Source organism: Delphinapterus leucas, chromosome X (genome assembly GCF_059928025.1).
Source record: "Delphinapterus leucas isolate spDelLeu-1000000601 "Yukka" chromosome X, BTC_Dleu_Yukka2, whole genome shotgun sequence".
Classification (NCBI taxonomy): domain Eukaryota; kingdom Metazoa; phylum Chordata; class Mammalia; order Artiodactyla; family Monodontidae; genus Delphinapterus; species Delphinapterus leucas.
Window position 1 is genome coordinate 49,448,969 of NC_143150.1, and position 19,231 is coordinate 49,468,199.

General features: G+C 35.9%; 1 protein-coding gene across 3 annotated transcripts in view; it reads right to left on the minus strand.

The window, feature by feature from the left end:
- The window catches only part of DIAPH2 (diaphanous related formin 2), an 887,827-nt gene that overhangs the window by 303,881 nt on the left and 564,715 nt on the right, over nucleotides 1-19,231 (minus strand). For 2 of the 3 annotated variants that reach the window (XM_089904292.1, XM_089904291.1), the window contains exon 23: nucleotides 801-13,727. In XM_089904292.1, coding sequence (XP_089760418.1) covers nucleotides 13,564-13,727 — 164 coding nt within the window. In that variant the 3' untranslated portion in view covers nucleotides 801-13,563. Of the gene's footprint in view, nucleotides 1-800; nucleotides 13,728-19,231 lie in introns of those variants that run through there. The other variant, XM_022580795.3, reaches the window with a different exon arrangement.

The window sequence follows — 19,231 nt, forward strand, 5'->3', positions numbered from 1 at the left end:
TCACACTTTAGAGCCTTAGAACACTAGTTGTCCCCTCTGCATGGAAAGCTCTTCCCTCAGTTATTCACACAAATCATCTCCTCACTTGATTCAAATCTCTGTTTAAATGTCACTCCCTCAAGAGGGGTCCCTCCCTGACGAATTTATCTTTTAAAAAAAGCAACACTATCATTCTTAATCCTTTTGCCCGTCTTATTTTTCTTATCACTTATTACTGTCTGGTATTATACTATGAATTTGTTTTTTGACCATCTACTGCACCAGATTATATGCTCAAAGATTGATATATATATATTTTTAAGTTTCTCATCACTGAAAACAACAGAGCTTGGCATATAGTAGGTATCTGATACATATTTGCTGAATGAACAGATGAATTTGTTATCAGTAAAAACAATGTTATAGCATTATACTATGAATACTGGTAAAATGAATCAGGGAGCAAATTAATTCAACATTTATGCATTTAATGTTTGAGTGGAACAAGGATGGATATACTACACTGGATTGAGAATATAAGAACATTTTAGAGCGGAAAGGGACATTCGATATTATCTAATACAATCCCTTTGTACTTAGAAATGTATTTAATTGCATAACTTGGAATTATCATTTCATTTCCCTGATTTTCTGGGTTCAGGCTAATTTATTGAAAGCTGATACTTTTATTTCCTCTAAATAAAATGAGGATTAAAACACTTTATTTTTAAAAATATTAAGATTTAAATGCCAAGCAATGATTTACAGAAGAGGAAAATAGGTAAAAATCATTCATAAGTCCAAAGAGTTTTGGATCAATATTAGTATTATTAACCTAAGCACATCTTGGCATTTTATGTTATGAAAAAGATAAATAACAACATATAAAACATGTGCAGAAAAACAAATAGTGAGGCAATATGTCTCATTTGTAGTGTGACAATGTGTATTTGAGTTAACATAATCTTCTTTTAATTAACATATCAATAACCTTAATCTCATTACTCTTTTGGTATTTCACACACAGGCGCATGCACACACATATGCATGCACGTGCACACACACCAGACACAAATCAAAAGAATTGTCAGGTTTTTATAAACTTGCAATTAAAAGATATGACATTACAATCCAAACTAGATCTTTTGGTATTTAAAAAAACATCATTTTAACACCTAAACTTCCTGTAGGCAGCAGGGTTTCTTCTGTAAGACTAACCCATGGCAGCTGCATTTCATTTTTATTTGAAAAGACTGATCCAGTGTTTTTATAGCTCTCGATTAAGCTGTTTAAATAAAAAAAGTAAATGTTGAAAATGGAAACCATTGTAGTTAAGCTCTATGTAAACAAGTAATGGGAAAATCTCTGGTGGTCTGACAGTTCGGTTTGGATAAATATCTAAATCTATTGGAACCTCTTTAGCTAAAAAATTCCAGCTCCCACAAGGTTAGTAGCGCTGTAGGTTTTCCACTGAATCTGACATAGTTTTTCAAAAATGCTTTTCAAAAATACCCACATTCAATCCTTAACCAATAGTAAAAGCAACTTTGGGGGAAAAAAGTTAAAAGATCTTAAAACATAAAATGTCTTCAGTATTTGGTTCCATTTGAGAGATTTCTAACTCTCCAACTTTAAAACTCCACTAGAAGTGCAAATCCAGTAAGACCACGGACAAGAAAACAGATGAATTAGAATTTCAATGAACCAAATCATCATCAAGCTACCAAACTGTCAAATATTTTTAACACCTATAGATAAACAGGCAGAAGTAAAATTCATCTTCACCTCTTCCCTGACTTCTTATCCATCCTTCACATCTCAGCTGAAGCATCACCTTCTCAAGAGAGATCTCCCTAACTAGGCTGCTGACTGGTATGGTGTTATAAATCTCTTCCATGTCACCTGCCATGGTTGCTTGTGGAGTTGTTTAATGTCCATCTCTTCCATCAGACTAAAACCTCCCTGAGGCTATGTCATGTCTTTTTTGCTCACCACTGTATTCCAAGTATCTAACACAATGCCTGGCACATAGCGAGAATCACTAGGTAAATATTTGTGGAATGAATAACTCCTCATAAACATTGACTAGGTGCAAGACTTAATATAACAGCTTTCATTATGGAACATTTCAGAGGAGACAGGGGAAGATAAAAGAGCTTTTTAAACTGTAAAATACTATACAAATATAAGTTGTTATTGCTGTATTACGAATCCAAGCTACAGGACAGCTAAATTGAAGGTAAAAAAAAAAAAATCTATCTGCCCCATCAGACACACACAAACACAATGTTTCTAATACTGGAAACAATTCTGATTTTAGTCCTTACTTGGATCAATAGCTGGCAGGTAGCGAGTACCACCTCATTCAAGCAAATGCCATGTGGTGGTTGGAAACAGGGAAAGGAGAAGTAAAGTTATTTGCCTTTCAGCCCTTTACAACCCACCAAATACTGTTCAACCTCTTCAGGCCACTATTCTTGACCTTTTGGGATTTGATATTTTATTCGTTTTCCTAGTTGTAACTCTCACTACTTTGAGCCAATCATGTGTATTTGATATTCTTTCAACACACTTTTGATCTTTACAGATCGAGTCTTTGCTTGTGTCTGGTCTGTAACTCTCCATAAAACCTTCCCCTAAGTTTTCAGTCAGAAGTGATCTGAAATCAGAAGTGGTCTGAATTACTAAGATGATGTATGTGAACACTCTACACAGACTGGAAACCTCTATGAATGTACTAGGATTTATTATTTTATAGAGCAATTTCCCCATTTTATATTGCATTTATCATACCCACATTGTCTTACAACTGTTTGGGTATATTGTTGATTCTGTTTATAAACTTATATGTTCTGAAAGGAAAGGTCCACGTTTTACTCATTTTTATATACCTCACAGGCCTAATGCACTGTTCACAAGGCATATTCAGGCATTAAAGAATGACAATACACGTGTGGGGAAAAGGGAGATACCATCTTTTGTGTACAAAAGGGAGAGTAGAGGGCAAACTCTCTGGGTAAATTTTGTATTGATATCTGAATTTTGAGGCAGATATGTTAAATAACCTAACACATATGCTCATCATACGGTATCTCAATTCCTATAACTAATTATTTTTAACATGAAATATGAATTTAAGCTATTTAATTCTATAATATAGGAATCACTGAACAAAATAAAGTTTAGTAATAAAAAATCCTGTTTGTAAATACAATAAGGCCTATAATGTTTAGCTGATCACTTCAAATCTTAAATTCTGACTCTCCTTCCATCCAATCCTAGAATATCTGCATACAGTCCAGTATGGGTGAGCTCTTGAAATGCAAAATCATTTTCATATTTATCGAATCAGACATAGTTAATGAGGGGCTTTTGGGGGGTTTGTTTGAATAGACATTAAATGAATTTCAAAGTCAAACAGAATTACATCTTGGATGACCTATGAGAGGATCTAACAAAATATTTTTAACTACTATCTCTACAAAATACTCCAACATCCTTGAAACGTCAGCAGAGAGTAAATCATGCATTCACTCATTCACCAGACATGCATTGAGGCCTACTGTGTGCCAGGCACTGGGAGTACAAAAGATGATCAACACAAAACCAACACAGTAAACTTCCTGCACACGAAGAGCTAATGTTGTAGCAGGAGTTGAGTCTTATCTCCTCTATGAAGCTGCTCCAAACCCCACAACCTTCCCTACTTGGTGAATTTTTAATGCATTTAAAACCAATGTTGTGACCAAGCAGGACCCTATGGGGCCTTCCTGGGACAGGACCCCACCCCCACCCCCCCACTGGCAATGTCCTCTGCCTGCCTCTTGTTTCCAGAAAAGCTGTAAGTTTCCCAGGCCTCCCCTGAGTCACAAAAGCCTGGCTCAAGAATGAACGATTGGGGTGTGTGTGTGATGAATTGGGGGATTGGGATTGACATATATACACAAATATGTATAAAATAGATAACTAATAAGAACCTGCTGTATAAAAAAATAAAATAACTAAATTAAAAGAAAAAAAAGAATGAATGATTGAAAGGATGTGACCATGCAGCAACAAAAACAGCAATTGAGCCAGGAGAACTGGTAAGAATTTAAACAGTGAATCAGTCATACGGCAGTCACAGACTCTTTAGTTCCTCCCTGAAATATATAGATAACAGTATCTGATGTACACTTCCTGAGTTGTTTTACAGATGTTAAAACCGTCATCAAATGGAAGTGGTTAACTACTAGATGACCATAAGCACACAGCCCCCAGACCTACTGGAGCCTGAGGATTGATAATGTTAACCCCTGTGACACCATCCTGTTACCTCACCATCAACCAACAAGAGAACTGTGCACGAGCTGATCACAAACCCTGCAACTCCCCTCCCTCACCTTGCCTTTAAAAATGCTTTCCTGAAACCCATTGGGGAGTTCGGGTTTTTTGAGCATTAGCTGCCCCGACTCCTTGTCTGTTCCTTTACCACAACCCAGGGTCAGTAGATTGGCTTTATTGCATGTGGGCAAGTGGATCCAAGTTGCGTTCGGTAACAATGTCACACAATTAAACTTTATGAAACACCATCATTTGAGTGCCTTATTTCTCATACACATGCTCTTAAGTAAATGTTAAGCTTCTTTAGAGCAAAGAACATTTTGTACTTCATTTTTATGCTTCAGTTCCATGGTACTTAGTATGGTGCTAGGTTCTGCAGTAGCTGCTTAATGAGTAGATGTTGATTGACTGATAAAAACATGGAAAGAAACTTATTTTTGAACCTAGAGAAATTGTTGGTACAGTCATTTCTTAATTATCTGCGTTGAGGGAGATAGTTGATGCAAAACAAAGACTAATATACAAGTCATTTCCATTTGGCTTTGGAATGCATTTCCATAATTAACTTTTCATTTGGGTCTATTGCTTGGCTAGAGAATACATTTCCAACAAAATAATAAAGTCGCCACATTAATTTCCAACTGTGGTCAAAGCTGGAATGCTGTCTCACTATAGACGAAAGAGGGGAAGAAATATTGAAAAGGCCTATTGCATTTTTAGTCTGCACTATACTCACTTACTAGGAAATGAGCTTGGATTGTTTGTTGCTATCTTCTCTCTATCACTTTTATCTCCCTGACTACATGCCTTCTTGAAAGCAGGAAACATACCTGCATCTTACTTTATAGGTGTCCTAACATTTAGAATATCACCTTTCATGGAGTATACAGGTATCTTCAAATTCTATTAGTTGCTTCTTTCTCTCTTATACCTAAGTGAAAAATGTAGGGATTTGTTTAATCCCAAACATCTGGATACTCCTAGAATAATGAAGTACAAGCCTCCTGCTTCTTCCATAGGCACTTACTACATGAATGCATCTTTTTTGTTTCAGTCTTAAAAAAAAAAAAATATGAAAACAACAACAACAAAAAACCAACTTAGATAAAATGAAGTTGGACAAAAGCAGACTGTGGTTGTTTACAAAGAATATTTTCCTTGGGGGAAATAATTTATCTCCCATTTGTGAGGTTTAGAGCAGAATGACCAATGACACCTTGTATGTTATTTCTTCATTTTACAAAGCATGTTCAAAGTCATTACTATACCTAGTCCTAATAAAAACATATGTGAGGTGGGCAAGGGAAGTATTTTCATTTCAGTTTTACAAATGAGGAAACAGAGTGTCTTTCCTACGTTTGCAAAGACCAAGGCTAACACTTAGGTCTATTGATACTCATCCACATGTCTTTTCATTCAAATGGATTAATAAAAATGCTTTGCATTTGTACAGAACATTAAAGTTCAAAAGTACTTTTATATATATGAGGCAAATAAAGTGGACAGAGTACTTCTCAACAGTGTGCAAAATGAAATTGGATCTCTTTAGGTTTTGAGTCAGGACCATAATACAGAAATCTGGAGATGAGTAATCAGTGTTGCCATGCACAAAGTCGATAATGCCTTAGCTGATATAAAAAAGCCACTTACTAAATGTTTGCTTTTGATAAGGTAAAGAGGAGTTGGTACCTTCACCCCTTGGAACCATTTTTAACTAAGTTACTCATGACTTTTCTTACCCAGACAACATCAACTGGTGACTACGTCATATTCTCCTTTTCACTAATGATCTTGGGAAAGCTTTTCTATAGTTTCTTTTTAAATTTTTCATTCATTTTCAATTCTCACCACTGTTGAGTGCCTTAGCTTTAAGTGAGTAGATGAGATGTAATCCTCTCAAATTGATTGTAATTTTAAATGCTTGTCTTATGAGGTATGTGTGTACATGTATGTGTATGGATATATATATCCATCATTAAGATTCAACTGAAAAATTTCAGTGATGTTTTTTATGTATTTCTTTCCATTTCTAACTTCAGTAATGAATTGGGACAATGTAGTAGGTAATTATCCTATTTTACCTTTGCAACACAAAGGACAGTATCATTACATGTTTATTAAACATATTGACTTGCTTTCTTGCAGTTTTTTGTTTTCACTTCCCATAACTCAAAGTTTAAAACCAGAAGAAAGGAACAGGGAACGTTCAAGGAAAAGCTAAGTTTACTTGCTATAATTTTCAAAAGTTATATCTCAGAGAGCCTAACTAGAAATAATTGAACAGACATCTAATATAGAAAAAGACACTGATGTATTTACCTACATTTCTCAAATAATACCTGATTGAGATTTTGCTGCAAGAGTATATTTACTGACTAGTTATACTAACGTCACCATCATTGCCTATAAACTGTGTGTATTTAACATACTATGCGTGCCTTCAATAATTGAAAATAAAAGAGTTTTAGTAAATTTGAAATCAAAGCAAAAGGAAACAAACTCATATTCATTGCTACAATATCCAATTTAAGCTCTTGTGAATACCAAAATGGCTTTAAATCATATCTCTATCTATGTATAGATACATGTATATGCTACATGTTTTCTAGTATTCATGCATACACAAAACCATAACCACATTGGGTCATTTAGTTTTTCAAACTTCTTTTTTTACATCATTTCTACTCAGTATGAATAAATCCCATAGAAAGGTTTTTAGTCTCTTAAAACTTAGCTTCTGGTAGGAATGAGGATTTGTAAGGTTGAGGGTACATTAACTCTTTCAGATGACTTATGTCCCGTTTTATGTTCTGAAAAAGATGATTTCTCAGATGAGTCTCTAGTGGCCTGAAAGGGTTTATGTACCCTTTAACCAAGCAGTATGCTCTTCTCTCACCATTAGCACCATGCACCAAATGTCCATCAGTTCCCTAAACAAAGTTTGAAAAATGGAGCTCATGGTAATTTCAGGCTGAAGTCCAAACAAGCAAGACTCTTCATATAAAAAATTTTTGAACTGACTGATCTGAAAAACCATATGCTCCATTGAGACAGTTTCTTAGAATGTGATTTCCAAGAGCCAAAGAGATAGTTCTTAATACCTGCATTTAAAATCAAAACATATAGAGGAATAACAGTGGAAACATGTTATACCCCTTTCTTTTGTCAAACTGAAGTTATGCCAGCATCACAAGCTAATGTTTTCTATTTACTTGCCAGAATGTTGTTTAACATTAATCATTATGCAATGACCTCTAACATATTAAATAAACATTTATTAAGACAACTTTCTGTAAAGCATTGTGCTAGGCTTGTTGTACTCAAAAGATTTTATAACCCAGTGTTCAAAACACACATGCACATAAGCAGAGTACAGGCAGGTCAGCGAGTACAATAATCAAAATATTAAAATGTTATGAGAACACAGGGGACAAGGAAATTAATTTTGATTGCTATGATTAAGGAAGACTTTGTGGAAGACATGAGCAGCTAATTTTTAAATCAGTTTACAAACCTTTCAAAAAGAATTTTTGTTTTCTTCTGAAGCAACACATTGTTTCACAGTGAACAAATGTGGAATTCATCTCAGATTTACAAAGCTTTCTGACCCTAGAGGCAGCACAATACCATGGTTACAAGCACAAGGCTTGGAGTCTGAAGGACCAAGACTTACTTGAATCCTGGCCCTCATTAACCAGGCTTGTAACATACATGATCTCACACACGTGTTTGAACCTTTGAACCTCTATAGCCTCAATTCTCACATATTTGAAATGGGGTTAATCATAGTACTTCCCCTATAGTATTGCATTGGAGATCACCTGAGATTATACAGACACCTATATATTCTTAGCACTGTGACGGGCACATGACATTCACTAAACAGTTGATATTATTACTATTATATTATCATTTTTATTTTTATTATTATAGATGATCATACCTTCTACTGCAAATCACTGCACAAATAATGGAAGTTAAAAAAAAAAGAAAACTTGCTTTCACTGCAGAGGACCTGGGTTCAATCCCTGGTTGGGGAACTAAGATCCTACAAAGCATGCACAGTGGCCAAAAAAAAAAAAAAAATCTTCCAATACCATTATGAAGAGTGTATATTTCAAAGAATGCTAACAATCTTCCTTTTTTAAAAAAGCAACATTTTCCCCCGTGTGATTTTCAAAAACAATTTGCTTTTCAATGTATGCATTTTCTCTATTACTGCTCCCATATGCTCACTGTCTCTTTTCTTCCTTCCCTTTCCTTTCCTTCTTTCTCCTCCTTCCCTCCCTTCCTTCCTTCTTTCCCTTTCCTCCTTTCCTTTCCTTCTTTCCTCTTCCTCCCTCCCTCCTTCCTTCCTTCTTTCCCTTTCCTTTCCTTTCCTTCTTTGTCCTCCCTCCCTCCCTTCCTTCCTTCCTTCAATCCTGGACCCTCTCTCCTTGAGCAGTCTCATTTAAAAATGTTTTGCTTTGAACTTCCTAATTTTCTGAGTCTGAGACCGGCAGGCAATTAAAGGTAATGAGAGAGAGTCCGAGCCACTAAACTTCCCTCCAGTCTAACCTAAACCTCTCGATTTTTCAGCAGCTAGAAAACAGCCTGGATTAGTACATTCATACCAGAGAGAAAAAAAACCCAAAAAACAAAAAAAAACTTGCTCTTGAGGTTTCTGTTTTGTTTTTGTTTTGTCTATTTTTTATATGGCATGTTCTCAAAGGTGATTAATATTACTGAGGTTGAACACTAACCCTGTGAGTTTTTCATCTTTTCAAAAATTATTCACTTAATAAAGGATAGTGGGAGAAAGATCAACGTAACTGCAGTACAGTAGAGACCCCGAATCTGTTGTGAATTGTCTGGTCAGGGCAATGTGCTTCCTCCGGAACTTGATTTTTAACCACTTCAAATGACTCTCCCTCCCACTATGAGAAACTCCCAGGTGTTGATAGTTAGCTACAGGGTGTTAATGTCATTAACTTTCTGTCAGCTCCTTTTGTCAATGTGTTAATGGTGCCCCTGCTGCTCAGTCCTCCCTGCCCTCCAGTTGGTGAGATGATTTAGCCAGCAGTCAATCAAAAAGCTAAGCTGATTTGCAGCAACAGACAGCTCTGCCATTGACAAAATCTATGTAAGTAAATGTAAGAAATTTGTCAACAGGATATAAGCAGTAAGGTCAACACTGTGGATAACGTGTTTTGTAGACAGTTTAAGATGTTAAGAATGGACCACAACGCATATTCTAAAGTCTAAGAAGCCCTCTTTTAAGAATGTTTTTTCCTGTTGGAAAAAGCAAGGAGCAGTAAGTAAAAGTGATGCTTAGATTTAAAAGAAAGAAAGAAAAACTGTTTCATAGTCACATGATTGGTCAAAAGACAAAAGCTGAAAAAATCAGAATCCACATATAATGTCAAGTCCATGAGAACAAGCCTCAGGGAATTCCCTGGTGGTCCAGTGGTTAGGACTCCTCATTTTCACTGCCTAGGGCCCAGGTTCAATTCCTGGTCAAGGAACTAGGATCCCACAAGCTGCGTGGTGTGGCCAAAACAAAACAAAACAAAACAAGAATGAGCCTCAGGATTGGCAGGCAGACCACTCACAGTGCTCCCTCTCACCCTTCCTTAGCATGGGTTATTTTTCAAAACTTTGAAACCGGATGTGATTTTGAACCTCACCCTACCAATTTTTGCAATAGGTGCCAAACACAGACAGAGACTACAGAATTCCTGGTAACCTTAAAAGATAAAAAGAGATGACCCCTCGAAATTAATGAATTTAAAACAATGGGCCTATGACAAATAACTTTATGGGTTGTTATCCTGAGACAATTTGAGCTCACTACAATGACAAAGGGACAACTGTGATCAATTTCATCACCAGATATGGAAAATACTCTTCATTTAATGAATAGGACCATTTTTTAAAAGCTCAAGTATGTAAAATTAGGCAGTGTCTGATACATAGTAAACATTCAATTAACGAGTGAATATTATCATCATTTTTATAACTTACCAAAAAAGGAATATAGATTCTATTTGAATTCACTGTACAAACAATTGAACTTAAAACTTCCCCAATATTATTATGATGAGCATACTGGCATGAAGAATACAAAGAGCTTTGCTTTTAAAAAAAATCAGAATAATAGCAAATTCCCACACATGGTATCCAGATTTTTGAACCATGTGTGTTTCAATATATATGGTGCTATTGTATCCATTATAGACCATCCCCTTTCATCCTAGAACCTCTCTACGATGATTTATGAGAGAATTTTCTCCATTTCTCCCTGTTTTGTAGTCTTACAAAATTAATATTGCTTATTTTACTCTTTCCTTTTTTTTTTTCTTTTTTGAGTTGGAACAAGCAACCAGTTTGGGGTAGAGAAAGGGAAGCAGAGGTGACAAGCTTCATTCAAAAGCCACTGACTATTGCTTAGGAGGCAGGAAATAGCCTGGGCCACTCCATTCATAGGAGAGGTATCATTCTCTTTTCTTTGGTTAATTTTTTTGACATTTACTTTTAAAAGGTGTGGATTATCTTTTCTAAAACTGATTTACACTTTACATGCTCTGAAAAGGTGATTCAATGTGACTCAAGTTCCTGTGAAAATTTATATGAAGAAAAGTTTTATAACTACAAGCACAGCCTACTACTCTTTCAACAATATCCCCTTTGATGTGTTAAGTCAAAGTAGGATCTTGGACCAGATGATCTCCATTGTCTCTATAGCTATAATATTCTGTGATTCAATATACACTTACTGAGCGCCTTCATGTTGCTAGGTGCTGTGCATTGGGATGGGCATATAGAAATTAACACACTAGACCTGATCTTGGTCACTGGGTCATCAAGACAGAGAAGTAGGTAAATGCCAGACTGTCAGCAACTTGTGGTCAAATCTTCTATCTCGTGCACTGTTGAATTTCCATGGCCTGTCAATGCCGAGCATATTATGAGTTCAATCAATACTGTGAAAGAGTAAGGGTGAACATAGGATGCTATGGGACTTAGCCCAACCTGGAGATTTGGGCTGCGTATTCACTTGCCCTTGGCCATCATGCCACTGCTGCTAACTATAGCACTGATGCCCTTCTGAAAGCCCAGAGGAGTGTCACTGCTATTCAGTTTTGGAACTCACAGTCCTTATAGAGAGATTACTGTTTAAGTAGGTAAGGTTACTTTCAAGGGGAAACTACCCCCATACTTGTGCCCATAGTTATTCAATTTAAAAGGCCAGTGCCTGAAGCAAAAGAATTTATTGGCAGGGGACAGAAACATTGGAAAGATCATCCAGTACAAAGAATCCTATACTAGAAATAGGATCATGGCTCTAATTTTAAAACAGGATCAAGTATCCCACAAGAAAATATCCCTCTCTTTTGGAATTGCCAGAAGAGTAGAAAAAATATTAAGAAGGCACCAGAATTCATATATCATAGGATGATTAAACATTTTGTTTGCCATTTTCTAGAAGATACAAACTCTCACTTGGTGTCCAAAGAGTCTCCCGAAGCAAGAATAAGTTGAGCCACAGTTCTATCACTGTAATTTATTAATTTGGAGTTTTTAGACAACTCAACACAATAGTCTAACTTTTTCTCTAAAATAAATTGCTGTGTATTTTATTTTGCTTTTTAAAATATGATATGCAAAGTAACAGCCCCATACATTTTAATACAGTTTTCAATCCCCTTGTGGACAAACAGTCACGCTTTAGTGTCACTTAAATGAAGAATAACCATTCATCTGTAACATACAGATACAGAAGGCTCTGGATTTTCATTTTAAAGCGCTTAATTACCTGCATAAAGAGAGAAATAAAATAGAGTCCAGGCCAAGTTCATGAGGGTTTGAAATTACTTTTCTTTTTCTAAATGAGCAACAAAGACCCCTCAATGTTGTATGCTGTCGTGTGGCCACAAGCCAACTGTAGAAGAAAATGTTAAAAAGAACAAGGGAATCAGGAATTAAATTCAAGTATGTGAGGCAAGAATCAAAATCAAAAGTTGAAAAATGTAGGTGGTGCTTCCAGCCACAGGACAATATAACAAATTTGAAAGAAAAATCTAATCAGCAACAAAGTTAAATCTTCACATTAAATATCCTGATGTGGACAGGTACGTAATCCAAGGTTATTTTTGAGTACTTCCTGCCTCCAGTCACCCACAAACTTATGTTCCCAATATTCCTATTTCTATAACTACTCACCATCACTAAAGGACCACACAAAATACAGTATTAATTCATGAACCAAAGAGTGAAAATAAAAACTGTTTTTCACATAAACCTAAATTGCCATTCTCAAGTAATTCAAGCTCAGGACCATAACTTCCAAGTTGGGCAGGAAAGAAAGCATATCAGAGAAGAAAAAGGCAATAGATTTAACCTTGAAACAAGGTGACTGCCATATAGTTGTTGAAGGAATTTACTTATTATCAGATAAAGAATTTACAGTATTTATTCCCTCTTGAAGTATAAAATGGTGAATCAATGTGCAGTTCAAGATATTTATTTAAACCCAGAAGAGTAGGATATGGCTTTAACTTTTGAAAACCAAAATAGAAAAAAAAAAAAATCAGCTCTAATGTAGTTTATCTTTAGACAACAGATTTAACATTAAACAATTCACGCTAAATATCATTTCTCAAGTTTTCCTTTCATATATTTCTGTAATTTATATGAATACACTATATGCAAAATAGGGATTTAAAAGCATTTAGGTAGCAGGCAATGCCTAACGTTATACAGATAGCTATTACAATTTACTTAAATACATAATCTACTGATCAATTAATCTATCTGTCCATGCATGCATCCATTTTTTTCTTCATAACCTTTCAGTCTACTGATACCAGTTATCCTCTGATTGCCCTCGAAAATGCACATATCGCCTCAGAAAATACCTGCACACACACACAAAAAGAAAAAAACCTCTGAGCAAAAAAATTCTTCTGTTGATCATTTCCTTTAAACAATAAGGAGATTCTTTGTTCTGTTTTAGGTCACATCAAGCCTCAAAAGACTTACCTTGCATATCTTGTGGGCCTTCAAATGAAATTTGTCTTTGAGAAATGGCATTTTTTCTTATATAATTGTTCCCTTGCCTACTCTACGATTCAGAACGTCATGAACTAAAATTTATGCTGGTAATATAAAAACAGCCTATATACAAATTCATCCAAACTGTGACTAGAATGGTAAGTTTAGAACTAACCACAAGGTAAATAGGTATATGGACAGACAGACAGACAAACACACACACAGAAACTAACAAATAAACAAAATGCTTAAATAAATAAAGGATATCGTCAGCTTTTCCACAAACTTATCACGTTGATTTTCTGTTTTGGGAAATTGCTTGATGTCACGTTCCAGATGAACAATTTGTTGTTCCATTGCTGCAAGGTTGCTCTTGAGAATTTGAGCTGAAACTAAAGAACAACGTGCAAAGTGTTCAGAACATTTCTTTTACAACTAAAAGAAAACAGTATCAGTTCAAGTATTTTTTTAATGTGGAGAATAGTTCCATGAACTCAACTCACATTTTTCTGAATTACTACTCATAAAAATTCTACTCTCCATGAAATAAGTGAAAATGTGTAATATAATATACCAAATCATCATGTTTAATACGGCAACGCCATCATTTTATTCAGCCATTAGCTCAAATGAATCCATTTCTATTTAAATTTATTGATGGAATTCCTAATATTTCATTCTTTAAAATCTAATTTGAAGATTAAAGAGAAACTAACATTCAAAGAGATCCTATCTTATTAATGCGTGATGTTGGCTATATAAATGATTTAAAGTTAAATTACATAAAAGGATCAAATATTTTTCTCTTGTTGAAAGATCCTGATTTTTATAAACCAATATCTATGGTAAAAGTTCCTGACTTTAGTACTTTTCATACTCATAGAGAAATGATAAATAACTGTTGATACAGAGAATTTAGAGCAAACCAGAGCAAACATGTGTGTGCATACACACCCACAAAGCTTCAGTGAGCCCTCAAACACTATCGTTAGTTGCTTTAATTACCCCTAACACTCTCTGCACTTTTCTTTTTCTCTCCTCATTGACAACCAATAATCTTAAGTATTGTATTCAAACTACTCTTAAATACATGCACACTTTCCAGATCTCTCAAGATGCTTTCTTTTCACAGAGGTACTAGTTTATAGATACCCTATTACTCTATGACCGCCAATTTTGTATGAAGACACTTCTATCAATATCAACAGCATTTGGCAGGGTTCTAGTTGAAAAGGCAAGGTAACTATTAGAATTTGATAGGTAGCCCCTTACACTGATTTTTGGTTTTTTTTTTTTCGGTACGCGGGCCTCTCACTGTTGTGGCCTCTCCCATTGCGGAGCACAGGCTCCGGACGCACAGGCTCAGCGGCCATGGCTCACGCGCCCAGCCGCTCCGCGGCATGTGGGATCTTCCCGGACCGGGGCACGAACCCGTGTCCTCTGCATCGGCAGGCGGACTCTCAGCCACTGCGCCACCAGGGAAGCCCCCATGACATTGATTTTTAAATCCAGGTCTCTGAAACAGTTCTTTTCATTAAAGGACCATGAAACAGAAATAGAATAATATTACAATTCTTTTTTTTTTAAAGTAAATTTCAGTCTCATTCAGAGGCATATCAGAATTGCAATGAAAAATTCAAGAGACTGACAAAAATCAATCCCCTGGCAAATTTCAGCCAAAGTCTTCTGATACAAATTCATCACACTGACACGTACACCTTTATAACTCAATGAGGAGAAATCGCTTAAATATACCCGGAAGTTCAAGAGACTGAAAATCAAACACCAACACTAAAGACAAATTATTTTTTTTTTCCTATTACTTTGTCAGTTCAAATAGCTATGTCCAATTTAGTTCCATTTGTTTAGATCTGACAAGCTTGGAAATTATTCTTTATCGGAGAAGTCGAAGAGAGTTTTGTCCTGCCATAAATGTGCTAATGGCTCAGCAATCATTGCTTGCTTTATTTAAAGGACGAGTTTGCTGTGGAGGTAACCGTTCTCTCTGACTTTAAAGCTGAACTTTTTCTCTTGGGTTTTTCCAGGAGATTCTTGCTAATTATTCAAAGGGTTTCTCCTTTCCCACTTGCTTGACTGAAAAACTGAAGATATGAAGTTGACAAGTTGTTTATGTCATATAGGCTACACAGAAGAAATAAACTCAGGACAACTTTCCGCAATAAACAAAATGTGCCCATAGGCGAGGTTTAAGTCACAATAGTAATCCTCCTGCGCAAAGCAATAGTAATTCCAGTAGTAAAAAAGGGGGTGATCATGAGGATCCTTCTGATTGTTCAACAGAGTAATAACAGCCTAATCAAGTTGCTATGCACACAAAAGTCTAGATAATTCAAATAACGAGACATTCTTTTTAATCCACTAAAATTGCTTTTACCCTAAAGTTGAATTTTGAATAAAACAATGTTTCCTAGACATCTGTCCTCCTCAGTTCCACCTGTCAAATCCTTAGTCCTCTGTAAATCCCTCTAGAGCTCTAGTCCAAATTCTCTACCATTTAGAGACACTTCTATTTGTTTAAGTGATCTTCCACACACCACCTTCTGCTTTAAGTGAAATTTTTTTTCATTTTTTGTATATAGAGTCTCTGCTATAAAACCTCCTGCTACTTAATGGTAAGATCCCTACCTAGTACTTGGCTTTTCCCTCAGTACTTATCACACATGGTACTCAGTAAATGTTTGTTGAATGAATATGTATATTTCAAGAAATTTTGATTCAGATTTAAATGTTTTCCCACTTCTGCAACTGGATGTGCATGTAGAAGTTAGATACAACCGAAGTGATGGTAAGTTAGCATATCAATTATTATGTGAGCATGAAAGGAAGCAGGAAGTTGAAGGAGATGCTTAGACAAAGGGGAAAGTGAGAAACAGAGATAAGGAAGAGAAGTAAGGGACACCTTTTCTTTTTTTCAGCTTCTCTATTCTCCCTCTCTAATAATTTATTAACATTATGAATGAATGAAAGAAAATAAAGTACTGGAGATGTAAGAAACCAAGGATGTCAGCCCACATGCAAACTTACGGCTGCATTAAAAGTGCCCTGCACTTTGTTTAGCGCTTTGTTGCCACCATTTTGAAAGTCTTAGTAATTTTTAAAATGGGGCTCTGCAATTTAATTTTGCACTAGGTCCCCCTAAACATGTAGTCAGTCCTGGTCTCCCTGTAAGGCAAATAAAGCAACTCCAACTTGGAAGAGTTGGTTAAAAGGGCTGGGAATTTCACCTGCTGGCTCCTTCTCATTTCTTATTCTCTCACTGGTGGAATTCTATTTCAGGGGGTGTTAATCTACGGTGTTGCATAAACTAGACCCACAACAGGGGTTTCACTCTATCTCTAAGTGGCTTACTTCATTTTTGACAGTTGATATAATTAGAAAAATTTTATTTTTCTAATTACAGAAAAATAAACCAGCCTACTTGAACTCTTCTTACCCATTAGTCCTCATTTTGCCTTAAATCAACACTGCTCAAGTCTACTCCCTATTTTACAGGAAAGGTGTCACTTGCATCTTCTTAATCTGCCCAGCTTACAAACACCTGGTTCCTTCAACTAGTCCTCCTAAGGTATAAGGGTTAGTCATTACTTATGCTTCTAAGTAATAACTAACATTTACTGAGTACTTACTATGTGCTAGATATTATTTTAATTAGTTTTATGTATTAACTCTCACAAAAACTCTATGAGGTATATACTACTCTCAAGAAGGGGTATCATATGAGCTAAATGATGTCTTGTCAGGAAATTGTAAATGTAAAGCAGTGTCTTTACTTCTGGAAGGCCAACAACTTGAAATAAAATCTGGGAAAAGGGGTGGGAGGATAGATAAATTAGGAGGTTGGGATTAACATATACACACTACTATATATAAAATAGATCACCAACAAGGACCTACTGTATAGCACAGGGAACTATACTCAGTATCTTGTAATAACCTATAAGGGAAAAGAACCTGAAAAAGTATATATATGTGTGTGTGTGTGTGTGTGTGTCTGTGCGTGTGTGTGTGCGTGTGTGTGTGACTGAATCGCTGTGCTCTACACCTGAAACTAACACGATATTGTAAATCAACTATACTTCAATTAAAAATTTTTTTAAAATCTGTACTCATTGGCACAAGGGTACGCCACCTATACTTGGGGACAGGAGTCAGGGTCGACCTAGATTCTAACCTCTACCATATTCACTAATAGTTGGGTTACTTTGAGCCAGTCGCTTAGCCTCTCTGGGTCTTCATTTCCCAATTTGAAAAATAAAGATAATAATACCTTCCTTAAATGGTAGCCATCCAAGTTAAATAATTTGATTAATATAAAGTTTCTATCATTATAACAAGTACATAATAGGTAATCTATAAACATTCGTTTCATATTCTACTATCCTTCCCACTATATTCTACCAACAGACAAATTCCTACTGTAAACGTGCCACCAAAAACCAAACAACAATTTCGATGTAATCTGAACAAAAAAAGCAGTCATTCCTTACCTGCTACCTCACTGCGGCCTGATTTAATATCGGTCTTCTTTCTAATCACGGGAACTAAACTTAGATTGGGTTCTCTGTTTGTAGGTTTTACAGGGTATGTGGAATTTTACGTCTGGGAGGCATACTAATGAACAGCCAATTTGTTAGAGATACTAGCAAGTTCCAAATTTAAAGAATATTTCTGCGGGGCTCCCTGGTGGCGCAGTGGTTGAGAGTCTGCCTGCTGATGCAGGGGACACGGGTTTGAGCCCTGGTCTGGGAAGATCCCACATGCCACGGAGCAGCTAGGCCCGTGGGCCATGGCCGCTGAGCCTGCGCGTCCAGAGCCTGTGCTCCGCGGCGGGAGAGGCCACAGCAGTGAGAGGCCTGCGTACTGCAAAAAAGAATATTTCTGGAAATTAAAATCTGCGCAGTAGTATTTCTTTGGAGACATTTACAAGTTAGTTACTTTGATTTTCTAGACATGTCTAAACCATAAGAAATTTTTTGTAAGTGTTATAAAGAATTAACATGTGTTTACCTGCCTGATTATTTGCCTTGAATACATTTGTTTTAATCTTAAGAGTTAGGAGACAATTTGATTATGTAACTAGTTAGATCCTAGCCTACATTTCTTCTAATATGTCTTCAGGGTGTGTGTGTGTGCGTGCGTGCGTGCGTGTGTGTGTGTGTGAGAGAGGGAGAGAAAGAAAGACAGAAATATATATATATATATATATATATATATATATATATATATATATATTTACTGGAGGTGGTAGGGAGATGTAGGGCAGCTGGAGTTCCAAGAACATTTAAATACCAGAGTAGGTTAGAAATGCTTGTCTACTGCATAGCCCCCATCTCAGGGTTTATTTTTGTGCCTGTCATTATATTAGTTCACTAATATAAATTAAGGAGTCTTTAGTGACAGGGCAAACATTTTCTATCTGAGTAAATTTCCACTACCAGCATTTGCAATGACTGATTAGTCAGTCTGGTGGCACTTTAACTTTTTTCACTAATTTCATTTTTTACATCTGCTACTGAATCTGAATTATAACACTAAAAAATTAAATTATAGCTATCAGGTTCTTTATTATAGCTTTCTTTCTTATACTCCATAAATAACCTTTTAAGCTCAGTACACTCTCTTGAGTTATACGTAGGGAGAAACCTTCTCCACGAATCTTATTTATCTGCTTACTTCAGTTGAAAAATATACATATAGTACTTCTTTGCTGGCTTCAAGCAAACATATGAGAGTGGCCTGATCTTCATTCAAAACATTTGAAATGACAGACTTGCTCCAATTCATAATTTGAAGAAAAGTAAAGTGTAAGAAAAATATTTTAAATGAGATTTTTATACGGAAAGACTCTTCAATTTCATAGTACCTAAGAGAACTG